This window comes from Nomascus leucogenys, chromosome 6, assembly GCF_006542625.1.
Source record: "Nomascus leucogenys isolate Asia chromosome 6, Asia_NLE_v1, whole genome shotgun sequence".
Taxonomy (NCBI): domain Eukaryota; kingdom Metazoa; phylum Chordata; class Mammalia; order Primates; family Hylobatidae; genus Nomascus; species Nomascus leucogenys.
Window position 1 is genome coordinate 15,563,829 of NC_044386.1, and position 19,295 is coordinate 15,583,123.

The 19,295-nt window shown below is 42.1% G+C and overlaps 1 protein-coding gene across 2 annotated transcripts; it reads right to left on the minus strand.

Annotated features, from left to right (window-relative positions):
- Positions 1-2,389: 2,389 nt before the first annotated feature.
- On the minus strand, positions 2,390-18,978 carry ZNF622 (zinc finger protein 622). Of its 2 annotated transcripts, XM_030813923.1 has the most exons (7): positions 17,436-18,978; positions 15,876-16,136; positions 15,502-15,664; positions 10,923-11,035; positions 5,448-5,591; positions 4,104-4,219; positions 2,390-2,913 (listed from the first exon to the last, which is right to left on the minus strand). In XM_030813923.1, exons 1-7 carry the CDS (start codon positions 18,058-18,060, stop codon positions 2,890-2,892), a joined length of 1,446 nt encoding a protein of 481 aa, XP_030669783.1. In that variant the 5' UTR covers positions 18,061-18,978; the 3' UTR covers positions 2,390-2,889. The 2 variants fall into 2 exon arrangements, with proteins under 2 accessions (XP_030669783.1, XP_003263222.2); XM_003263174.4 differs by lacking the exon at positions 2,390-2,913 and having other exon boundaries at positions 3,954-4,219.
- Positions 18,979-19,295: the final 317 nt, after the last annotated feature.

A 19,295-nucleotide genomic window follows, 5' to 3' on the forward strand; every position in this document is an offset into this window, starting at 1 on the left:
TAGAAACGATAATCAAGGTGGAGGAAAACAGCTTAACAATGAGGACTCCACAAATAACCAAAATTGGGGCAAATTTTGATCACCTTCTAGGGAAGAAAAGGTGATATTTTCTTTCATGTATTAATGTAAATGTAAGATTGTATGTATTTTTGGATTTAAAATGAGATTTTTGCACAGCTGCTGCAAATCTAATGGATTTGAATACATTTTTATATAGCCCCACCTTCTCCCCAAGTGTGCTCCTTAGGCTGGGATGACGCTGAGGACACTGCACAGATGTGCTGCAATATTAGGAATGCAGGACACTTTGGGAGGCTGAGGTGGGCAGATCACTTCAGATCAGGAGTTCAAGACCAGCCTGGCCAACATGGCAAAACCCTGTCTCCACTAAAAATACAAAAATTAGCCAGGCGTGGTGGCGCATGCCTGTAGTCCCAGCTACTCAGGAGGCTGGGGCAGAAGAATTGCTTGAACCCAGGAGGTGGAGGTTGCAGTGAGCCAAGATTACACCACTGCACTCCAGCCTGCGTTACAGAGTGAGACTCTGTCTCAAAAAAAAAAAAAAAATGCAGAATAAGAAATTGTCATCTCTGGCTTCCTTTTGTGTCTCCTTTAAAAAGTTACTGAACTCATCTGAGTCTATTTCCTCATCTGTAAAATAGGAATACTATATATACCCCACAGTGGAGAATCAGAAAACGGCACTTTATACTCAGTAAAACACAAAGCAGAAAGATTAACTCGACCCTGTCCAGTCTGTAGACGGGCAGCAAAGGCAGCTAGGGGTTTCTGTAACATGCATGGGAAGGGACAAGATTATGTTCTCTCACTTTTGATCCCAGTCTTGATGTCTCAAGGTAAAGACTGACAAAACACTTGCCGGCACCATCTGGTCCTGCAATGCCTCCCAGGAGGAAAGGCTCCACACAAGTTGCTGGCAGCCAGCTGCAGCAGCCAGCGCTGGCTTGGTACTAAGAACCTTTTTTTTTTTTTGAGACGGAGTCTCACTCTGTCGCCCAGGCTTCAGTGCAGTGGCGCGATCTCGGCTCACTGCAAGCTTCGCCTCCAGGGTTCACGCCATTCTCCTGCCTCAACCTCCCAAGTAGCTGGGACTACAGGCACCTGCCACCTTGCCCAGCTAATTTTGTGTATTTTCAGTAGAGACGGGGTTTCACTGTGTTAGCCAGGATGGTCTTGATCTCCTGACCTTGTGATCGGCCCACCTTGGCCTCCCAAAGTGCTGGGATTGCAGGCGTGAGCCACCGCACCCAGCCGAAGAAGAACCTTTAACATGACGACTCTGGCATCCACTGTAAGTTTAGATAACTGTTTTAAGGACAATAGGTACTGTGGCAGGATGGGGGGTGTATGTCAATACAGATTAGATTAGCTCTTTTTATCAAAAAGAAATGTGGAGAATAAAAATTTGAAGAAATAATGGTGTCACGCCTGTATCAAAACATCTCAAGTACCCCATAAACATATACACCTGCTGTGCACCCACAAAAATTTTTTAAAAATTGGAGGAACAAAAGCGCTATGTCAATACCACAGTGAGGGCAGAGAAATGTAAGAACAGAAGCATTCCCTAGGCTTTATGCTTGGATCTTTGTTTGGCAGGTTCAGCCCACATACATGTGTTCACTTCTCCAGTGTGATAGGCATAAGATACCAGAAAAGGGACATGTAGCTGTGAAAACACCAAAACAGGGAGAACTGATAGTAAATGACTATGTGTGAATGGACCAGGAAGCCCAAAAAATCCTAATACAGAAAACAGAGTGGGGAACAGGGTGCACCTAGAGAAAGAAAGATAAACACACCCCAAAGGAACAACAAGCAAATAAAATATCAAAGACATCGCCACATTTTCTTGTACCACCAAGAGGCTCCCCCAAAATAACAAGTCCATTTGTCATGTTTCTTGTCTCGTTCACTTAACTATCAGGAGATAAGGTTTAAATCTCTTTTTGTTTGCTGGGCCCCCCTCCATCCTCCATCCTGCAAATAGAATTCTACTCCAGAAAAGCAAATAAATTGAATTTTATAAAATTACAGTGTGGATAGAAGTGAGACAATGGATTGTTCCACAAACCCAAAATCAGAACTAAGGTGTCTCCTGAAGCCTGGAAGAAGTAGCTAATTAAATAAATGAAGAGGCCGGGCGTGGTGGTTCACGCCTATAATCCCAGCACTTTGGGAGGCTGAGGCATGAGGATTGCTTCAGCCCAGGAGTTCAAGACCAGCCTGGGCAACATAGTGAGACTCTCTCTCTGCAAAAAAAAAAAAAAAAATTTAGTCAGGCATGGTTGCACAGACCTGTAGTCCCAGCTACCGCGGAGGCTGAGGTGGAAAGATCACTTTAGCCCGTGGGGTCGAGGCTGCAGTAAGCAGTGATCACTCCACTGCATCCAGCCTGGGAGACAGAGCAAGACCCTGTCTCAAAAATGAAATAAATAGAGATAGTATTAGTATTTTACAGGTCAGTAAACATGCTGTTCTCATTGCCTCCCATGCCCCTCACCGGATAAAAGAGATGACAAATTAAAAGATGACATAAATGTATATTTATCTATATTCATGTATATAAGTGAGGTATGCATTAACAGTGCTAGCTGGTAAGGTGATATGGAGTTGAAGGCAATCAAGGTGTCAGCTCTAGAGAAAGCAGTAAGGACAGTGTGGTAGACATACACTATAGAATACCAGGCAGCAGTCAGAAGCAATGAGCTAGACACTACTAGATGTGGAGTGAAAAAATGTTGAATGAAAAATGAAACTGAGAAGAACTATAACACAGTATCATGTACATTTGGTTAAGCATAAATTAAAAACATACCACATGCAAAGCCCTACACCATTTTCTCGGGCTATAGATTTAAAGGTGTGTCAAACACAACAGATTGGGTCCTTCTGTGGGGAGAATGGCAGAAAACAGGATTGAAGGGGCAAAATTAAAACCAAGGAGTCCTCATTGTTGGATAATAGGGAACCTGGGCACTAATGGGATATAATTAATTCAACTCTGCATCCAAAGTTTAAAGAAAAAGACCTTGTCTAGCAAATGAGGTCTGGTTAATACACCGTGAGGGCAACCACATTCTCCTGGCATGCTTGAACCCACTACTCTGAATACTGCACTGACTAAAACTCACCATGCCTTACTCAGTGTGGCATATTTGCTCTGTAAAAGAGAACTTTAAGCACTAACTCTGCCAGGGACTCAATTGAGTGTTGGGTCCTTTAGCAGATTTATTTAACCCCAACAGCCTGTGAGATAATAAACACCTCCATTTTACAGATTTAAAAAGCCAAGTCACTTTTCCAAGGTCACAAAGATAACTCAATGGATTTGAACTTCATGTTTAGCTTCATTTTCAATATTATCAGTGCCTTCCTCTAAGCCACCTAACCTGAGAATTTCTCCTGAGATTTGACCCTGAGGTAGCCTTTCTAAAATGATACCTAAACATTTTACCTTTACTTTCCTCCTAGACTAACTGCACCACTGGAAACTGCATCAGAGTACACTGGAAACTGCATCAGAAACTGTGCATTCATGTTTAGAAATACAAAACCTTTACGGCAAGCTATTGATGTTCTTTTTACTTAGCCTGGATTTAATGCAAGTGCCCAGAGATATTCACTACCTGCTGTGCCACGATACATTCCATGAGTGACATTCAACTTTGCCCCTACATAAGCCTTTAAGCCCCCTTACATAGGTCCCAGTGCCATGACATGGTGAGTTACTCTGAAAGTTAAACTAAGTTTGGGGCACACAAGTCATTCCTGATTCCTCACATTACTCTGACAACCATAAATCATTTAAAGCTGAGGCGATGAAGCAACTGTCAGGCAGCAGTGCAAGTCCCAGGGTCCAGTAGACACAGGACCTACCTTGTGAAAACACAACCTTTCAACACTATTCAAAAATGACATCTGAAAACTCATATGATTCTAACTTTTATTATTAGGTCAGAACGAATGAAGTAGCAGCAAAAGGGTCTCTCCTATGATCTCGCTTTCACTGGTCCTCAGGGCAAGGAGGAAACTTGAGCAGGAGATGATCGCTCAATCCCAGCAGACTCTCAGAATCTCACTTGAACCCGAAAGTGCATCTGCTTGGTGGCATTGTTCTTCATTCCTGTCTTCAGCATCCATTTTGATTTCATCCTTTGGACATACTGCATGTCTCGCTCTCGCCTAAGAGCCGCTCCTATGATTGGAAGGCGGTTAAGAAATTAGGCAAAGGTCTGTTATTTGTGATCAGAGAAAATCCAACCTTGGCAGAGAATTCAAAAGGTTAGTTTGGGGTAACTAGGTTCTTGTATTTAAAACAGAGTTGCTAACTTGGGGTCTCTAAGCCATGGGCCTCAGGGGTCTCTGTGGACCCCAGAATTGCATACCAGAACTTTTGTATATATACATTTATCTGGGATTAGCATCTTTAGTTTTCATCATCTGGAAGAGTCTATAAGCCCAAAAGGCGAAGCCCCATTAATGAGAAAGGCAGAAGCTATATATCGAGTCAGACAATACTTCCTGCTACGAGTAAGATGAAGCCAAGTCTCTGTCAGATTCAAGTGGCCACACAGCTCCCAAGTAGCCACAGTGAAGGAAACCACATACAGACACAGTGCCATTTCAAATGGATTTTAGTTGCCTAGAGCTTCCCAGGCGATCGGAAGGCAGCCCTCCTCTTATCTTCTCCACAGTCCTCAGTTGGATAAATGTTTTCCCTGAAGATCTAAGGATATAACCAGCTTCATCCAGCAGACACATCAGAATAGATGTAAAGAGTACCATACTGATGAGGTTTCAAAGCTCAACAATTGCAGTGGCATGCTTTACTCTTCTAACTTTTGCTAAATTTTCTATGGGAAAATTACAAAAAAGGGGACTGATAGCTAACCTTGACTATGGGCATGCACTATATCACACATGCATGACATTCAACCCACTCAACTCTAAGAGGTAGGTCTTATTACTATCATCTCTGTTTTATAAATGAGGAAACAGAAGCTTATATTAATTAAATTACTCATGCTCATCATATAAGAACCTCTAAGTACATCACATAAGTCACGTCTGACTCCACAGCTCAAGCTATTAACCACTAGGATACTATCTAATTCCTCTGCGTAACCTCCAGGATAATTTCAACCTTTGGTGATTACTAAATAATTCTTTTTGTAACTATTATCTTCTGAAAAAGTTAATGGTATATAAAATCACTGTGCCAGGAATATGAAATTTCTAAGTCATAGCACTTTGGGCTTATTGCCTTAAACATATCAAGTGGTAATGGAAGTCCCTGGAGCCAAGACGTTAAGTTTGCCCTAGAGAGGATCCACAAGGACAACATAAATGGAAACAGCTTTCCCCAGACCCGTTCTAGAAATACAAGTTCTTAGACTGGTCTGTAGTTGTAAAGATCAATGTACCTGTGCTGCCAGTCCATCCCAGGGCTCTGTACTGCTGAAGTACTCGGCCCACGGCCTTCCGATTTTTGGCAACTGCCACAGCTCTTGACAGGCCAAATCGCTGTTTGTAGTATCTCATCAAGGAGCGATGACCCACTCTGGCACCTGTTTTTCAAAAGAGCAATACTGAAACACTGAGTTGGATAGTTTTTTCAAGGCAGAGCTATAAAGCAAGGGCTTTCCAAATCAGATCTTTTAGTATATCTAGATGGAAAATCGATGTACCAGAAGAAACAGTTGTTCTATCTACTAAAGAAAGATGAAGCAGCATGTAAAATAAAAATGAAAAAGCGAAAGAAAGAAAGCATGCAAGAAAAAGAAAACCAAACAACAGATTTTTTAAAAAGAAAATGGCAAGTCACTGTTAAGTGAAAAACTTAGCATTGTGTACTTACTTGCATACAATATGCCTCCCAAAAAATTCACATAGAAACCCCTACTAATACAGATAATAGGGGCCTAGGAGATAAGAGATTTTTAGTGTTTTATATATATGTAAAGAAATAAAAATTATACATATATATATGGGAAGAAGATTAAGCACAGAGAGCAGTTCTGATGTTTGGGACTACAAGCCACAGTCAGGATCTAAAATAGAAATCAGTCCACCTTTCTTTTGCTTAAACTCTCTATTGCAGTGATTCTCCAATGGGGATTTTATCTAGCAAGGGACATTTGGCACTGACTGAACACATTTTTGGTTGTTACAGCTAGAGGGGTACTACTGGCACCTAGTGGGTAGAGGCTAGAGATGCTATTAAACATCTTTAAATGCACAGGACAGCCCCCCATAACAAAGAATTATTTAGTCCAAAATGTCAATAGTGCCAAGGCTGAGTAACCCTGACCTAGTGCTTCCTAAATGATGGAAATCACCTGGTGAATTTGAATTTTAAAAGATGATTAAGCTGAATTCTGTCTATAGCTTTTGCTTATTTAGTAGGATCTGGTAAAACTATGTAAGTCAATCATGCTTTCAGAAATGAATTTCTAAACTTAATTTTCAAAGTATGTTGATGTCATTACAACACATGATTGTATATCTCATTATCTCATAGGCCCACTAACTTGTAACAGAGTGAGAAAAAAGAAAACAGACTCTGTATATTTCAAATAAAAAAACTATGGGATGGGGCCAGGCGCGGTGGCTCACGCCTGTAAACCCAGCACTTTGGGAGGCCGAGGCGGGTGCATCACGAGGTCAGGAGATCGAGACCATCCTGGCTAATACGGTGAAACCCCATCTCTACTAAAAGTACAAAAAATTAGCCAGGAGTGATGGTGGGCGCCTATAGTCGCAGCTACTCGGGAGGCTGAGGCAGGAGAATGGTGTGAACCCGGGAGGCGGAGCTTGCAGTGAGCCGAGATCGTACCACTGCACTCCAGCCTGGGCAACAGAGCAAGACTCCGTCTCCAGAAAAAAAAAACAAAAACTATGGGACAAAGGTATTGGCCACCAACTGGAAATTCTGTAGCTGGAATAATAAAAACCTGAGGTAAGTAAAGATACCTACTGGAAGAACAATTCAAGGTTCTTAAGAGAGTGAGGCACATCTGATATATTAATCTAGGGGTGGCAAACTACAGCTAGAGAATCAAATCCGGCCAACCGCCTGTTTTGGTTTGTTTTGCTGCCACACAGCCATGCTCAACTGTGTAGGTATCATCTCTCGATGCTTTGGTGTTTGCTACAACAGCAGAGGTGGGAAGCTGCTGCAGAGACAGAATTGCACACAAAGCCTAAACGATCACCTCTGGCCCTTTCTAGGGAAAATGTCCCAACTCCTGTGTCATTGGTTCAAGGGAGATGACCTGAAGGGGGCTGGGTTTAGAGATGACTAATTCCAGGCTCCCTCAGAGCAGTGGCTCTCCAAAGGTGGGCCCTAAGCCAATGTCATCAGCATTACCTAAAAGCTTACTAAATACACGCTATCCTTTCACAAGAATATTAATTAGAACAAAAGCAATCAAACATCTTCCCAGACAGACATAACCATGCAGATATTTAACAACAGTATATACATAAGGCACAAAAAAGCCATTTTCCCTGAAAATGTTTGGTTATTTGGCCAGGTAGAACCCTGTGTACAGTTTCCAGGAAAGATTTATATTTACCTATGTAAAGTCATTTCTTTCAGAATCTTTTGTGTAAAAAGACCATGAACCAGATACTATAAATATTGTGGAAGTCTGTATTTGCTTTTAGGATCCAGACTTTTAATGTGCATAAGAAAATTATTTTGGTTATTTTAAGTCCCTATACCTGCCAAAATAACTGGAAAATAATTTGCTTGCTACACAGATATGGAAAAGTAGTTACTTTCAGTTGCTTGTTTTGTTATCATACTCAAGAGATGACAAAAAGAACCTTTCGATTCAAAGACATGGTCTTTGGATACTAGTCTGGATAAAAACATTTTCCCTGAACCTGACTGTTTTGACAGCGTAAGAGTTAACAAAGCTCTTAGACCACAAGAAATAAGTGAGTTGATGGATAAAAACACAAGCTTAAATGGAGGGTCTACAGGAAATTCCAGCATTGTTTACTGTGATGTTCTATTTATAACGTTAGGTCTGGACACTCCAGGTTTGCAAGGTGATAATGCTGGTCATTAGTACATAAGAATTCAATATATTTATATACTTAAGCAACACGTGGAAATACATCCTACAGCAGGTTGGCCTTTTAAAGCGTCCTTGAAATGGCTTCAATACTCAATGCCAAGGTTTCCAACAGCTGGTAAGAAGGAACTGAAAACAGCATTCAGAGCTCCCCCCTGCCCTGTGCCAATGTCAGTGACCACCTGATATTAGCACCACGTATGATGGGCTAAGGACAGCTACACTTGAAGGCCCTCATCAAGAAGAAGTATTTTCTAGAACACAGGGTGACCGCCCAATAAATAAGGGATTGGTTATGTCTAAGTCATGGTGAAGCATGCAACCTGTCCATCTAGCTTTTGACACAGCAGTAGCCAAAAGCTAGACCGTCCACTCCTTTTTTTCCTTTTTTGTTTTTAGGAGACAGCGTATTGTTCTGTCACCCAGGCCGGAGTGCAGTGGCATGATCATGACTCACTGCAGCCTTGTGACTCTTGACTTCCTGGGCTCAAGTGATCTTCCTGCCTTAGCTGAGACTATAGGCACACAGCATCACACCAGGCTAATGTCCACTCCTTCTTAACAAATGGCCTTACAATTTCTGACATCCAATTGAATGGGCCTTTCATACCAACTTACTCCAAAAGAGCTGAAGAGCAATGAAGGAAACCCAAAAAACCTTGCCAGACCACAATCTTCAAAATAAATGCTCACAGTGCCCTCTAGTGGATACATTTTGTCATTGGCTTTGAGATAGCCTGCTTGATTTTACTGAAGTTCAATCTGAGTAACTAGAATTTAGTGTCCCAGCAGCAGCGGGGAGACTCTTGTTACCCAGTAAATGGACAGGAGATGAGTTCAGGAAGCCTTCCCAGAGGGTTGAATCTAAATAAGTTGAATCTTACAAGAAAAGTAGGAATAAAAGAGGCACCACACATGCAAACACCCAGAGGAAGAAAACTGTGTATGTGGGTGGGGTAGAGGAATAGCACTACACACCTGAGGGACCAGAAGCGAGAGAAACTCAGTTACCCTAAAGGCAATGGCTCCCAGTGGAGGAACTACAGAGAGTAAAGAAAATCTACTGGTGTTTTAGAAAGAATGTTTTGGTGGTCATGTGGAAACCAGATTAGAGATGACCAGACAGGAGGGTATAATGGTGACACAGATAAATTAATACAAAAAAAAAAAAATACTCAAAAGACATTTAGGAATTACTAAGCTATCTGGATGTGGGAGAGGAAGATCTCTCTAAGATCTTTCTAAGGCTAGCCAAAGCCAAAAATGGGCTTGGCTTTGGCAGTCAAAATGGGTGTCTTTTTAGATACCTGAAAAAACTCAATCACCCAGGACAAAGCTGAGGATTCTTTATTTTTGTAAGTTTCAAAAATGTAAAGTCTAGATGAAAACTTCTCTGAAACATCCTAGATTTCTCAAATAGATATGCTCATGTTATGCTAAGTTTTGTAATATATTGTGCTAAAGTAGGTGCAAAATGAAGCAAACACTATAGTGATCCTACTACATGGCAGACACTGCTGTACTAGGATTGCCTTATTCAATTTACTTAAGGTCTATGGTTATCTGATTCTACCGTTTAAGAAGAAGAAGCTAAGGAGACAACAATTAAACATACAGTTCTGGAAAATAAGTTATTAAACATATTTCTGATGTTCTATATGGGTTTTGTCATCAGAGAAAGACTAGAAAAGGTTCTCGGGGATTTAGGTTTTACTACTGTGTATTAGATAGGCCATAATAGTATATTGCATTATAACCTTCTTATCACTGTAGAAAGAACTGTCATCTTCAAAATAGGTTCTGCCTGACCTTTCCTCCTATTGCCACACTCTAAAGCTGCTCTTGGCCTTACAAGGTTATCATTCTGAGCTAAAGATAGCCATCTGTACCTAAGCAGTGACATTCTATGTGGAAAGCCGTAAGACAAGGCTGCTTCATTGCAGACCTCTCCACCAGCAGGGTGTGTTGTTCCTGCCTGCACCATTACTGCAAATCTCCCGAGGCAGTATACAGATATTGGAAAAAGGCTTTACTGATTAGGTATGTGATCCTGGTAAATTACTCAGCCTCTCTAAGCTTCATATGTAAAATGAAGATGCTGGAATCTAACTCACGTTGGCCTATAAAGACAAATACATCTGCCTGAATGTGCTAACTGCTCGGTAAATACCAGATATTAAGATCTTATTATCATCTCTACCTTTCCATCTCCTTTCATTTCTCAAACATGTCTTCTGTAGCTTCTCCTATTCTTATCAGTTAATCACGATTCTTTCTTCCTACACAATAAACAACCATCTATGCTTCTCACATTCATGTTATTCTTCATCTTTTCATACCTCATGGTGGATAAATTTCCACCATGAGTCAGATACACCCACACCAAACTACCATTTGGAAGTCTGAGCAACAAAAGGAAACAGGTATCAGTTCAAAGAATAACAGTAAGATTACAATTAACAAGAGAAACCTATACAGGACCAAAGAATAAAAAATAAATAAAGAACAGAATAGAAAAGGTCTACATCTAAAAAAAAAAAAAAAAAAAAAAAAAAAAGAAAAAGAAAAAAGAAATGCCTCATCAAATATTCTGAACCATAACCCAGAAATGAAAAAAACACTGATCAAATTTAAACAAAACAGGCAACTTAGAGCTGAGCAGCAACCTTCAGGGTTTACACTGTACATGAGAACCCAAACATATACTTTAAGCTTATGGTCTATTTCCCTCAGTATGGAAGGTAATTGATGGAGATATGCTTCTCCCTCAATCCCACTGGCATTAAGCTATTTATTTTTGACAAACGCACTTACCAGAAGGCAGAATCAATTCCATGGTTTCATCATCATATTCCAAGTTCTTTTCTGAGGGCAACTCCTCAGCCTCATTGGGGTCCTCCCCTTCCTTGTGATCTGGATAGCTACTCCTATAACAGAGAAATAGCACTAATAAATAGACTAGTATCTCAAATTGAACTAAAAGACATAAACTTCATTTGCAAATGTGGCAAACTTCCTAAGCTACCTAAGAGGGAGAGGGGAGGAAGCAGCTGTAGGAACTACAGTTAAAAGGTTTTGGGAGAAAACAACTCCTTAGCATTTTGTCTGTAGTAGAAGTGAGCAAATGACCTATAACAGAATTCTATTTGTTTTTCCCTAGAAAGGCTCCCTAACAGAGAAGAAAAGAAGGAGAACGTACAGCTGGACATGCAGCTACACTCAATTTAACCATTATGAAAACAAGTTATAGAACAGTGCTGTCCAACAGAACTCTGTGATGACAGAAAATGTTCTATCAATATGTCTTTGTGTCTGATACAGTAACTGCAGTCACATGAGCTTTCCAGCACAGAACTTTGAAATGCAGGTAGTCTGACTGAAGAACTGAATGTTTAAATTTTTAATTAAACTTCCAATTTATTTAAATAGCTATATGGGTATACCCAGTAATTACTATATTGGACAGTGCAGGTCCACAAGAATCTCTATATTCCTAAAAATGTTGACAAATGCTATTCATAGATACACATGAAAAAGTAATTGGAAAAGTGTACATTAAATTATTAACAGTAAACCAGACAACCTAATAAGAAAACAGACAAAATACTTGATCAGATACCTCACAAAAAGATATCCAAATGGCCAATGAATACATAAAAAGGCTCTTGATTGCAGTAATCATCATCAGGGAGATGCAAATTAAAGCCACTACACACCCACCATAGTTGCTAAAATGAAAAACTCTCCCTCACTACAAGTGGGAGTATAGAAAACCACTTTGGAAAACAATTTGACAGTATTTTCTAAAATGGAACATATGTATATCCTCTGGCCCAACTCCTACATATACACACAACAGATAACCTATAAACATTTGCCAAAGACACATTAGAATGATGTGGCAGCATTGTTTATAATAGCCCCAAATTAGAAACCACTCAAATGTGTATCAACAGTAGACTAGATGTTGTGGAGCACTGAACAGAACACTCTGTAACAATAAGAACTCTCCACAGCTATATAAAATAGTATAAATGGGTCTCCCAAACATAAAGTTGAGCAAAAGAAGCCACACCCAAGAGTACATTCTTTGTGATTCCATTTAAATAAAGTATAAAAACAGGCAAAACCAATCTATGCAGCTATAAGTCAGAATAGTAGTTACTCTTGGAGAAAGGAGGGGTAGTTTCTGGAAGGACACACAAGGGAAATGTCAGGGTATTATTAACATGCTGATGCTTGATCTAGGTGCTAGTTATATTTAAAATTTCACTAAACTGAATCATGATATCACAAGTACGGTCATCCCTTGGTATCCATGGGGGATTGGTTCCAGGACCTCCCTAGGATACTAAAATTTGCAGATGTTCGAGTCCCTGATATAAAATGGTATAACATTTGCATATAACTTAAATCATTGCATACTTTAAATCATCTCTATATTACTTATGATACCTAATACATTGTAAATGCTATGTAAATAGTTGTTACACAGTACTAAATGTTTAGGGAATAATGACAAGAAAAATAAGTCTGTGCATGTTCAGTATGGACAAAATTTTTTTCGAATACTTTAGTTTGGATGCACGGATGGAGAATCTATGACTACAGAGGGCCAGCTATATACACATATGCACTTTTCTGTAAGTTTATTCTTCAATAAAAAGTTTCAGGTCCAAAATAAGTAAACAAGTGAAATTATAGGTAATTTGTCATTTTTTAGCGGAGTGAATCCACATAAAATGCTTATTAGAACAGTGTCTGGCAGGTAAGCACTCCATAAACACTAGCTTTGTATGTAAAGGCTTTCTATTTTCCAAGTTTTCTTTATTAAGCATTATCAACTTTTTTTTTTTTTTCCTTTTTTTCCCCTAGAGACAGGGTCTCACTATGTCACCTAGCCTGGCCTGAAACTCCTGGCCTCTGGTGATCCTCTTACCTCAGCCTCCTAAGCAGCTGGTACTACAGGCTCATGCCACCACACTTGGCTAACTTTTATTTTTTTAAGAAAAACAAATCATTTAATATTCATTTTTAGGAAGAAAAGCTCATATAATTTCTCATTTCTAGGCACCAACAAAATAAAACTGTAAATGGAATGAAAAATACATCATTTGGACTAAGGGAGAACCCTTTCCATCAGTTACATATTTTAATTCAAACTAATGGTTTAAGCAACACCCAGTAAAGAACAACAGTAACAACAACAAAAGGCTAGGGCTTGAAGCTTAGATTCCAGAAGGAGGAGACAATAAATAATATACAATACACACAATAGCAGTAGGGGATATAAGGAAAAATAAAACAGGATAAAAAGGATTGGGTAGGTGTTATTTTATGGAAGGTGGTCAAAAAAGGCCACACTGAGAGGGTGAAATTTATGTCAATGCCTGCAAGAAGTGAAGGACAAGTCAAGTGAATATCTAAGCGAATAATATAAACAAATACAGCAGCAAATGCAAAGGTCCTGAGAAACACACTTGATGCATTAGAGGAATAGTTAGGAATCCAGACAGCAACTAATACAAAACCCACAGGACCACAGATGCTCCACATCAAGTGCAGGGCCTTGCAGGCCATTATACTTTGGCTTTTACTCTGAGTAAGATAGGTAGTCTTTGAAAGAATCTGAGCAGAGTTTGACCTCACTTAATGTTTTAAAAGGATCCCCCTAGTTACAGTTTTGAGAATAGAACATAGCGGGTAGTAAGGATGTAAGTATGGAGACCAGGCAGCAGGAGGCTACTGCAGGAAGTCAGGCGAAAGATGATGGTGCCCTGGACCTGGGTAGTAGCAGTAGAAGTAGTGAGAAGCAGTCAGCCTCTGAAGATAGATAGTGCAAAAGTAGATAAAGCAGAATTTGGTGATCGATTCTAATGTAAGCATGAAAGAAAATAGAAGAATAAAGGAAGACCGCATGGCATTTGGCTTAAGTAACTAGAAGGACAGAGATGCCATTTACTTACAGAGAGCAGATTAGGATGCATAGCAGGAGTTGATTTTGGACAGGTTAAGTTAATGATCCCTTTTGGACACAAGTAGAAATATTGAGGAGGCAGCTGGATATCTTCAGTTTACAGCTGAGGGGAAGGCTATACTAGAGATATAAATGTGGGGGTCACGGGCCTACAGAAGATATTGAAATCTATGAGACTGTAGGATTCTGAATATAACCACAGGATGAGAGACCAAGTGCTGGGCATTCCAAGCCTACTGCTGATGGCAGCCACTTGACTATCCATGGTATTTGCTTTGACCACTCTGATTACAACATCAGTCAAAAGGTCATCAACACTGCTGTCTAAAAGGAAACTTGAGAGGGATAAATACCGAAAGAGGATGCTTCCCACCACCAGCAGACATTCATTGTTTCTCTACTGCCACAGCCTCTAATCCTCCCCTCTACCTCCACCCAGTCATGTCCACCAACTGCAAGTCTCCAGCTGCAAAATGAGAAATCAGGGAGAAAATGCAAAAGGAAGACTTAAAAGACTGAGACTTTTCTGAACATGGTATCACTTGGTCTATGCATGCCTGGCATGGTAATTATACACATCTGCTTATCTCCTGTGCTAGCTCACAGGAATTTTGACAACTAGTTGTTCACAAGTACTTAACATATATTTGCTAAATGACATACAAAATATTCAAGATTCTAGTTAGGGCCGGGCATGGTATCTCACACCTGTAATCCCAGCACTTTGGGAGACTGAGGCGGGTGGATCACTTGGGCCCAGGAGTTCAAGACCAGCCTGGGGTAACATGGCGAAACCCCATCTCTACAAAAAATACAAAAATTAGCAGGGCATATTGGTGCACACCAGCTGCTGGGGAGGCTGTGGTGGGAGGATCATCTGAGCTCAGGGAAGCTGAGGCTGCAGTAGGCCGTGATTGTGCCACTGTCCTCCAGCCTGGGTGACAGCAAAAATCTTTCTCAGAAAAAAAAAAAAGATTCTAGTTAGGGGTGAACCACCAATGGGGTAATCTCACCATCAGATGCCTGGTTTGGGCCTGGTTTAGCAACTGTCTCAACTCCTTCAGGAGATAGCTGGGTGATGCAAGGATTCTCCAGGAACCCAATATGTGAAACCTGATTTCTGTATCTCTGTTCAAGGGGTAACTGGCAAAACTGAACTCTTGATGATTTAACCAGAGCAAAAGCAAAAACAAGTCAAACTTCAGTTTGGGTCTAAGGTCTTCTCTTTACTAGATATGTTAAACTCTGTTAAACTGAGTTTCTCAACTACAAGGAAAGAACTACCTAATACAGAGGTGTTATAAGTGTTATTAAGGATATGTTGTACAGTGCCAAACATATCCAGCACTGGCACACCTAATATCACTTCAAAGCAAATATGAACTCACTTTACTTCATATTACAAACTATGCTTACCTAAAATCATAGAAGTCTGCAAATTCCAAAGCAGCATCGCCATCTGTGAAGAGCTTACAGTGGCTTTTGTCATTCATATGTGCCTGTACAGCTTCTGTGGAGTAGAAGGACTTCCCTTTCTCGTTGCACCACAAGCAAATCTTGCCAACACCAACTTTCTCTCCTAGAAAAATAATGTAAGGAAAAAATATGAAAAAAGCTTTTTGAAACCAGATTAAATCTCACTATTTGTCACTGAAACTCAAAAATCATTCACAAAATAAGCAAGCAATTATATCAAAGATTGATGAAAAATGCAAAACTAATGTTCCCTTGAGACCAGTCCCCCAATAATGTGATTATTTCCTCATTGAAAGGAAAACTATTGTACTTACCCAAGTATTTAATCAGTCCCTTAATATCTGAAAGATATTCTATATCAGGAATAAAGAAACTGTGGACTTTGGTCATATGAGCCACATTCTTCATGAGCGAGCTGGAATGATGGGAACAAAATAAGCAGTCCGTGACAGGGATGGCACCAAGGGGTGGGCCTTCCCCAGCCTCTTCTTCCTCTGCATCCTGCCCCGCTGCATCGTCCATTGCTTCAGTATCCTCACATTCTAATTCTTCATCAGAATCAATATCTTCCCAATCTGCAAGCCAGAATTTTGAAATACAAAGTTTAAGAAAAGTAGTAGCAAGCAAAGATACCACAAAAATTCACATGAGGTGATACAGTCCTGTATTTGGAGAAACAGCCACACCCCAACTCCCAAGGACAACTCCTCTTTCAAGATCTCAATTTTAGCTATTTGTTTACCACAGACTCATCTGAATGGCCGTGAAATTCCTTAGTCTTTCTTTTCCAGGAAACAGGAGTCTTTTGTTTGTTTCTTTCCTATGCCTTACAGCACCTAGCCCAGTGCTGAACGTATAGTTAGGGAGTCTCCTATCTGGCTGAATATTTTTATAAACTTCTAAAACAATGCCTCTATCTATTATTTCACAAAAGTACTATGGGGTGTGTGTATGTGCTGGGAGGGTGCTCTATGAACGGCTATGGTTTGAATGAATGCATGTTTCCCTCCCAAAATTCAAATGTTGAAACTTAATCATCAATGAAATGGCATTAAGGTGGGGCCTTTAGTGGGTGATTAGGTTAGGCAAGCACTAATCCCGAATGAATGGATTAGTGCGAGGGAACGGGCTAGCCCCTTTTTTGCCTTCTGCGTCTTCCACCACATGATAATACCATGAGAAAACTTCATCTATGGAACAGGCCCTCACCAGACACTGACTCTGCCAGCACCTTGATTTTGGACTTCCCAATTTCCAGAACTATGGGAAAATACATTTATGTTGTTCATAAATTACCCAGTCTCTAATACTTCGTTATAGCAGAGCGAACAGACTAAGATATGAACAACTACACCAGCACTGTTAATAAGATGTGGGATGAGGGAAGTAAGCAATAAATAGCTCATAAAGTCAAAGAGGTGAGGCTGCTAGCTCCAGCTCCAAATTTCTGGCTGAGTTGGTTTTGATCCCCTCATTCTGTTTTACTCAACTAAATTAAGTGCAAAACCATCATAACTGGAAACCCACTAGAATCGCAAACTACACGGCAGCTAGTATAACGATAGCATGTCCTGTGCATATGTTAAAAGCCTCCTCATCCAAAACAGAGAAGGCATCAATTCATTCTCCAAATATGCATTAAGCACTTCTTTTTCCAGACAACGTTTTAGGCCTTGGAGAATGAATTGAGTGAACTGAACAGCCAAACCTGCTGGCCAGATAAGGCACTTCAGAAAGCGTCTAAACCACCTTCCCTCATCATTTTTACTTAAAAGCTCTCAAACACACACACACACCCATCTCGAGTATAAATCTGGAAACTTAAGCGGCGGCCAAGTTCCTCTTTACCCTCCCCGCCCAGACAGGGCCCTCACCGTCTGCATCGAGGTCCTCTTCCTCCTCCTCGCTGTCCTCCTCCTGCTGCTTTGCCAACTTCTTTGCCTGCTGTTCAAACCACTGGAGCCGGGGTGGTTTCTCGCTCGGGTCTCGGTCGTGGGTCCCACGGCCACCAGTACCCACGGCCACGACACTCCTGGCCTCCTTTGCAGGCACTGGGGGCGCCTTCTTGGGAGACATGGACGGCTGGGCCTTGATGGCCTGCTGGATGGCCGCGTTCATGGCATCCTTGTCCACACTGTCCACGCCCAGTCCTTTCTCCAAGTTCTTTTCATTCATCATCTCCACTTTCCGATTCACGGCCTGCACCGCCTTCTTCTCCAGCTCAACGTGCCGCCGGGACTTGAGGTGGTTCTCGTAGGCGTTGAAAGAGGCAAACTTCTTACTGCAAACGGTGCAGTAGGTGGCCGAGCCCTTGCTCTCCTCCTCCGCGACGGCCCGCTGCGCCCGCACTCGCTCCTGGAAGCCCTCGGCGGTCACTGGGGCCATGCTGGCCACCTTCCGCCGCAGGTTGTAGCGGTGCCAGTCCGTCTTATAGTGGGCCCGCTGCATGTCTGCGTCGCGGAACGCCACCCGGCAAGTTATACAAGTGTACGTCGCCATTGCCAGGCGAGAAATAAGAGCTGACCAAGCCAAACACCTGGTGATCAGCGCCCTGGCCCCACAAGACCCTCAGACCTTAACCCTACTCAGCGGCCAGGAAGAGCCACTCGACACGCCGACTTCCTGATTGTCACTGAGGAAACATCCGGTACACGTCGGAAGTTATTCACAACTGGACAGGAAACCCGCCTCTCAGGCTGTGGCCACGCCTCCGCCGCCGTGAGGCCCAGGAAGCTGAGGGAACGCAGTGGCTGAACGGGACCTGGGTCCGCTAAGTCAGCCCTAGTTGGCTGTTGATTGAGGGAGGTCGCGTCCTCCCAGTTACCTTCCCTGGTGGTTGTGCCGCTCGGTGTGACGCAGTCAAGGAGACGGCTACGCGAGAATGGGGGAGTGGGGCGCCCGAGGCTGCTCCCAGGCCCTGGGAAGCCCCCGATTAATGAATGGCCGGGTCAGCGACGCGAGGGTCGGGGTTTCTCTGAGGACCGCGCGCTGCACCTGCGGAGCCGGGTGAATGGCTGTCGCGAGGGCAAGGGCTGCCCTTACCCCTCGGGGCCGACCTCGGAGCCCTCGCGGGTGGTTGGACCGCTTCCCCGGGAAACCGGAGAGGCCGGGCCGGAGGCTCGGCCTTTCTGAGGCGGCCCTTCCGGCGGAGGACACCGGCGGAATTTGAGTGCACAGAATGCGTGACAGGAGCTCCCTGTAGACACACAGTCCAAGCCACGTATGTAATTCTAATAGTAGCCACATTTTTAAAGAGTAAAGAGAAATCGGTGAAACTGCTTTTAATGATGTGTTTAATTTAGCCCATCCTGTCATTTCAGCATGTAATCAGTCTAAAAGAATTAATGAGATCTTTTACGCTCTGTCGTTGGTTCTAAGTCTTGGAAATCCAGTGTGTGTTTTAGAGTTAACAGCCCATCTCAATTTGGACTAGACCCGTGCCAGGTGCCCAGGTGGCTGTGTAGCCTCATGTATATCGGACAGCAAAGTTCTGTAGAAAAGAACTTCAGGCCAGGCGCGATGGCTCACGCCTGTAATCCCAGCAATTTGGGAGGCCGAGACGGGTGGATCATCTGAGGTCAGGGGTTCAAGACCAGCCTGGCCAACGTGGCGAAACCCAGTCTCTGCTAAAAAATACAAAAATTAGTCCCGGCGCAGTGGCGCGGACCTGTAATCCCAGCTACTTGGGAGGTTGAGGCAGGAGAATCGCTTGAACCCGGGAGGCGGAGGTTGTG

Coding starts and splice junctions, on each gene's coding strand:
- ZNF622 (XM_030813923.1), bottom strand. CDS start 18,060: ATGGCGACGTACACTTGTATAACTTGCCGGGTGGCGTTCCGCGACGCA. Junction 11,036..15,501: donor GCAGACTTCTATGATTTTAG/GTAAGCATAGTT, acceptor TCTCTGTTATAG/GAGTAGCTATCCAGATCACA. Junction 4,220..5,447: donor GGGATGGACTGGCAGCACAG/GTACATTGATCT, acceptor TTCCAATCATAG/GAGCGGCTCTTAGGCGAGAG.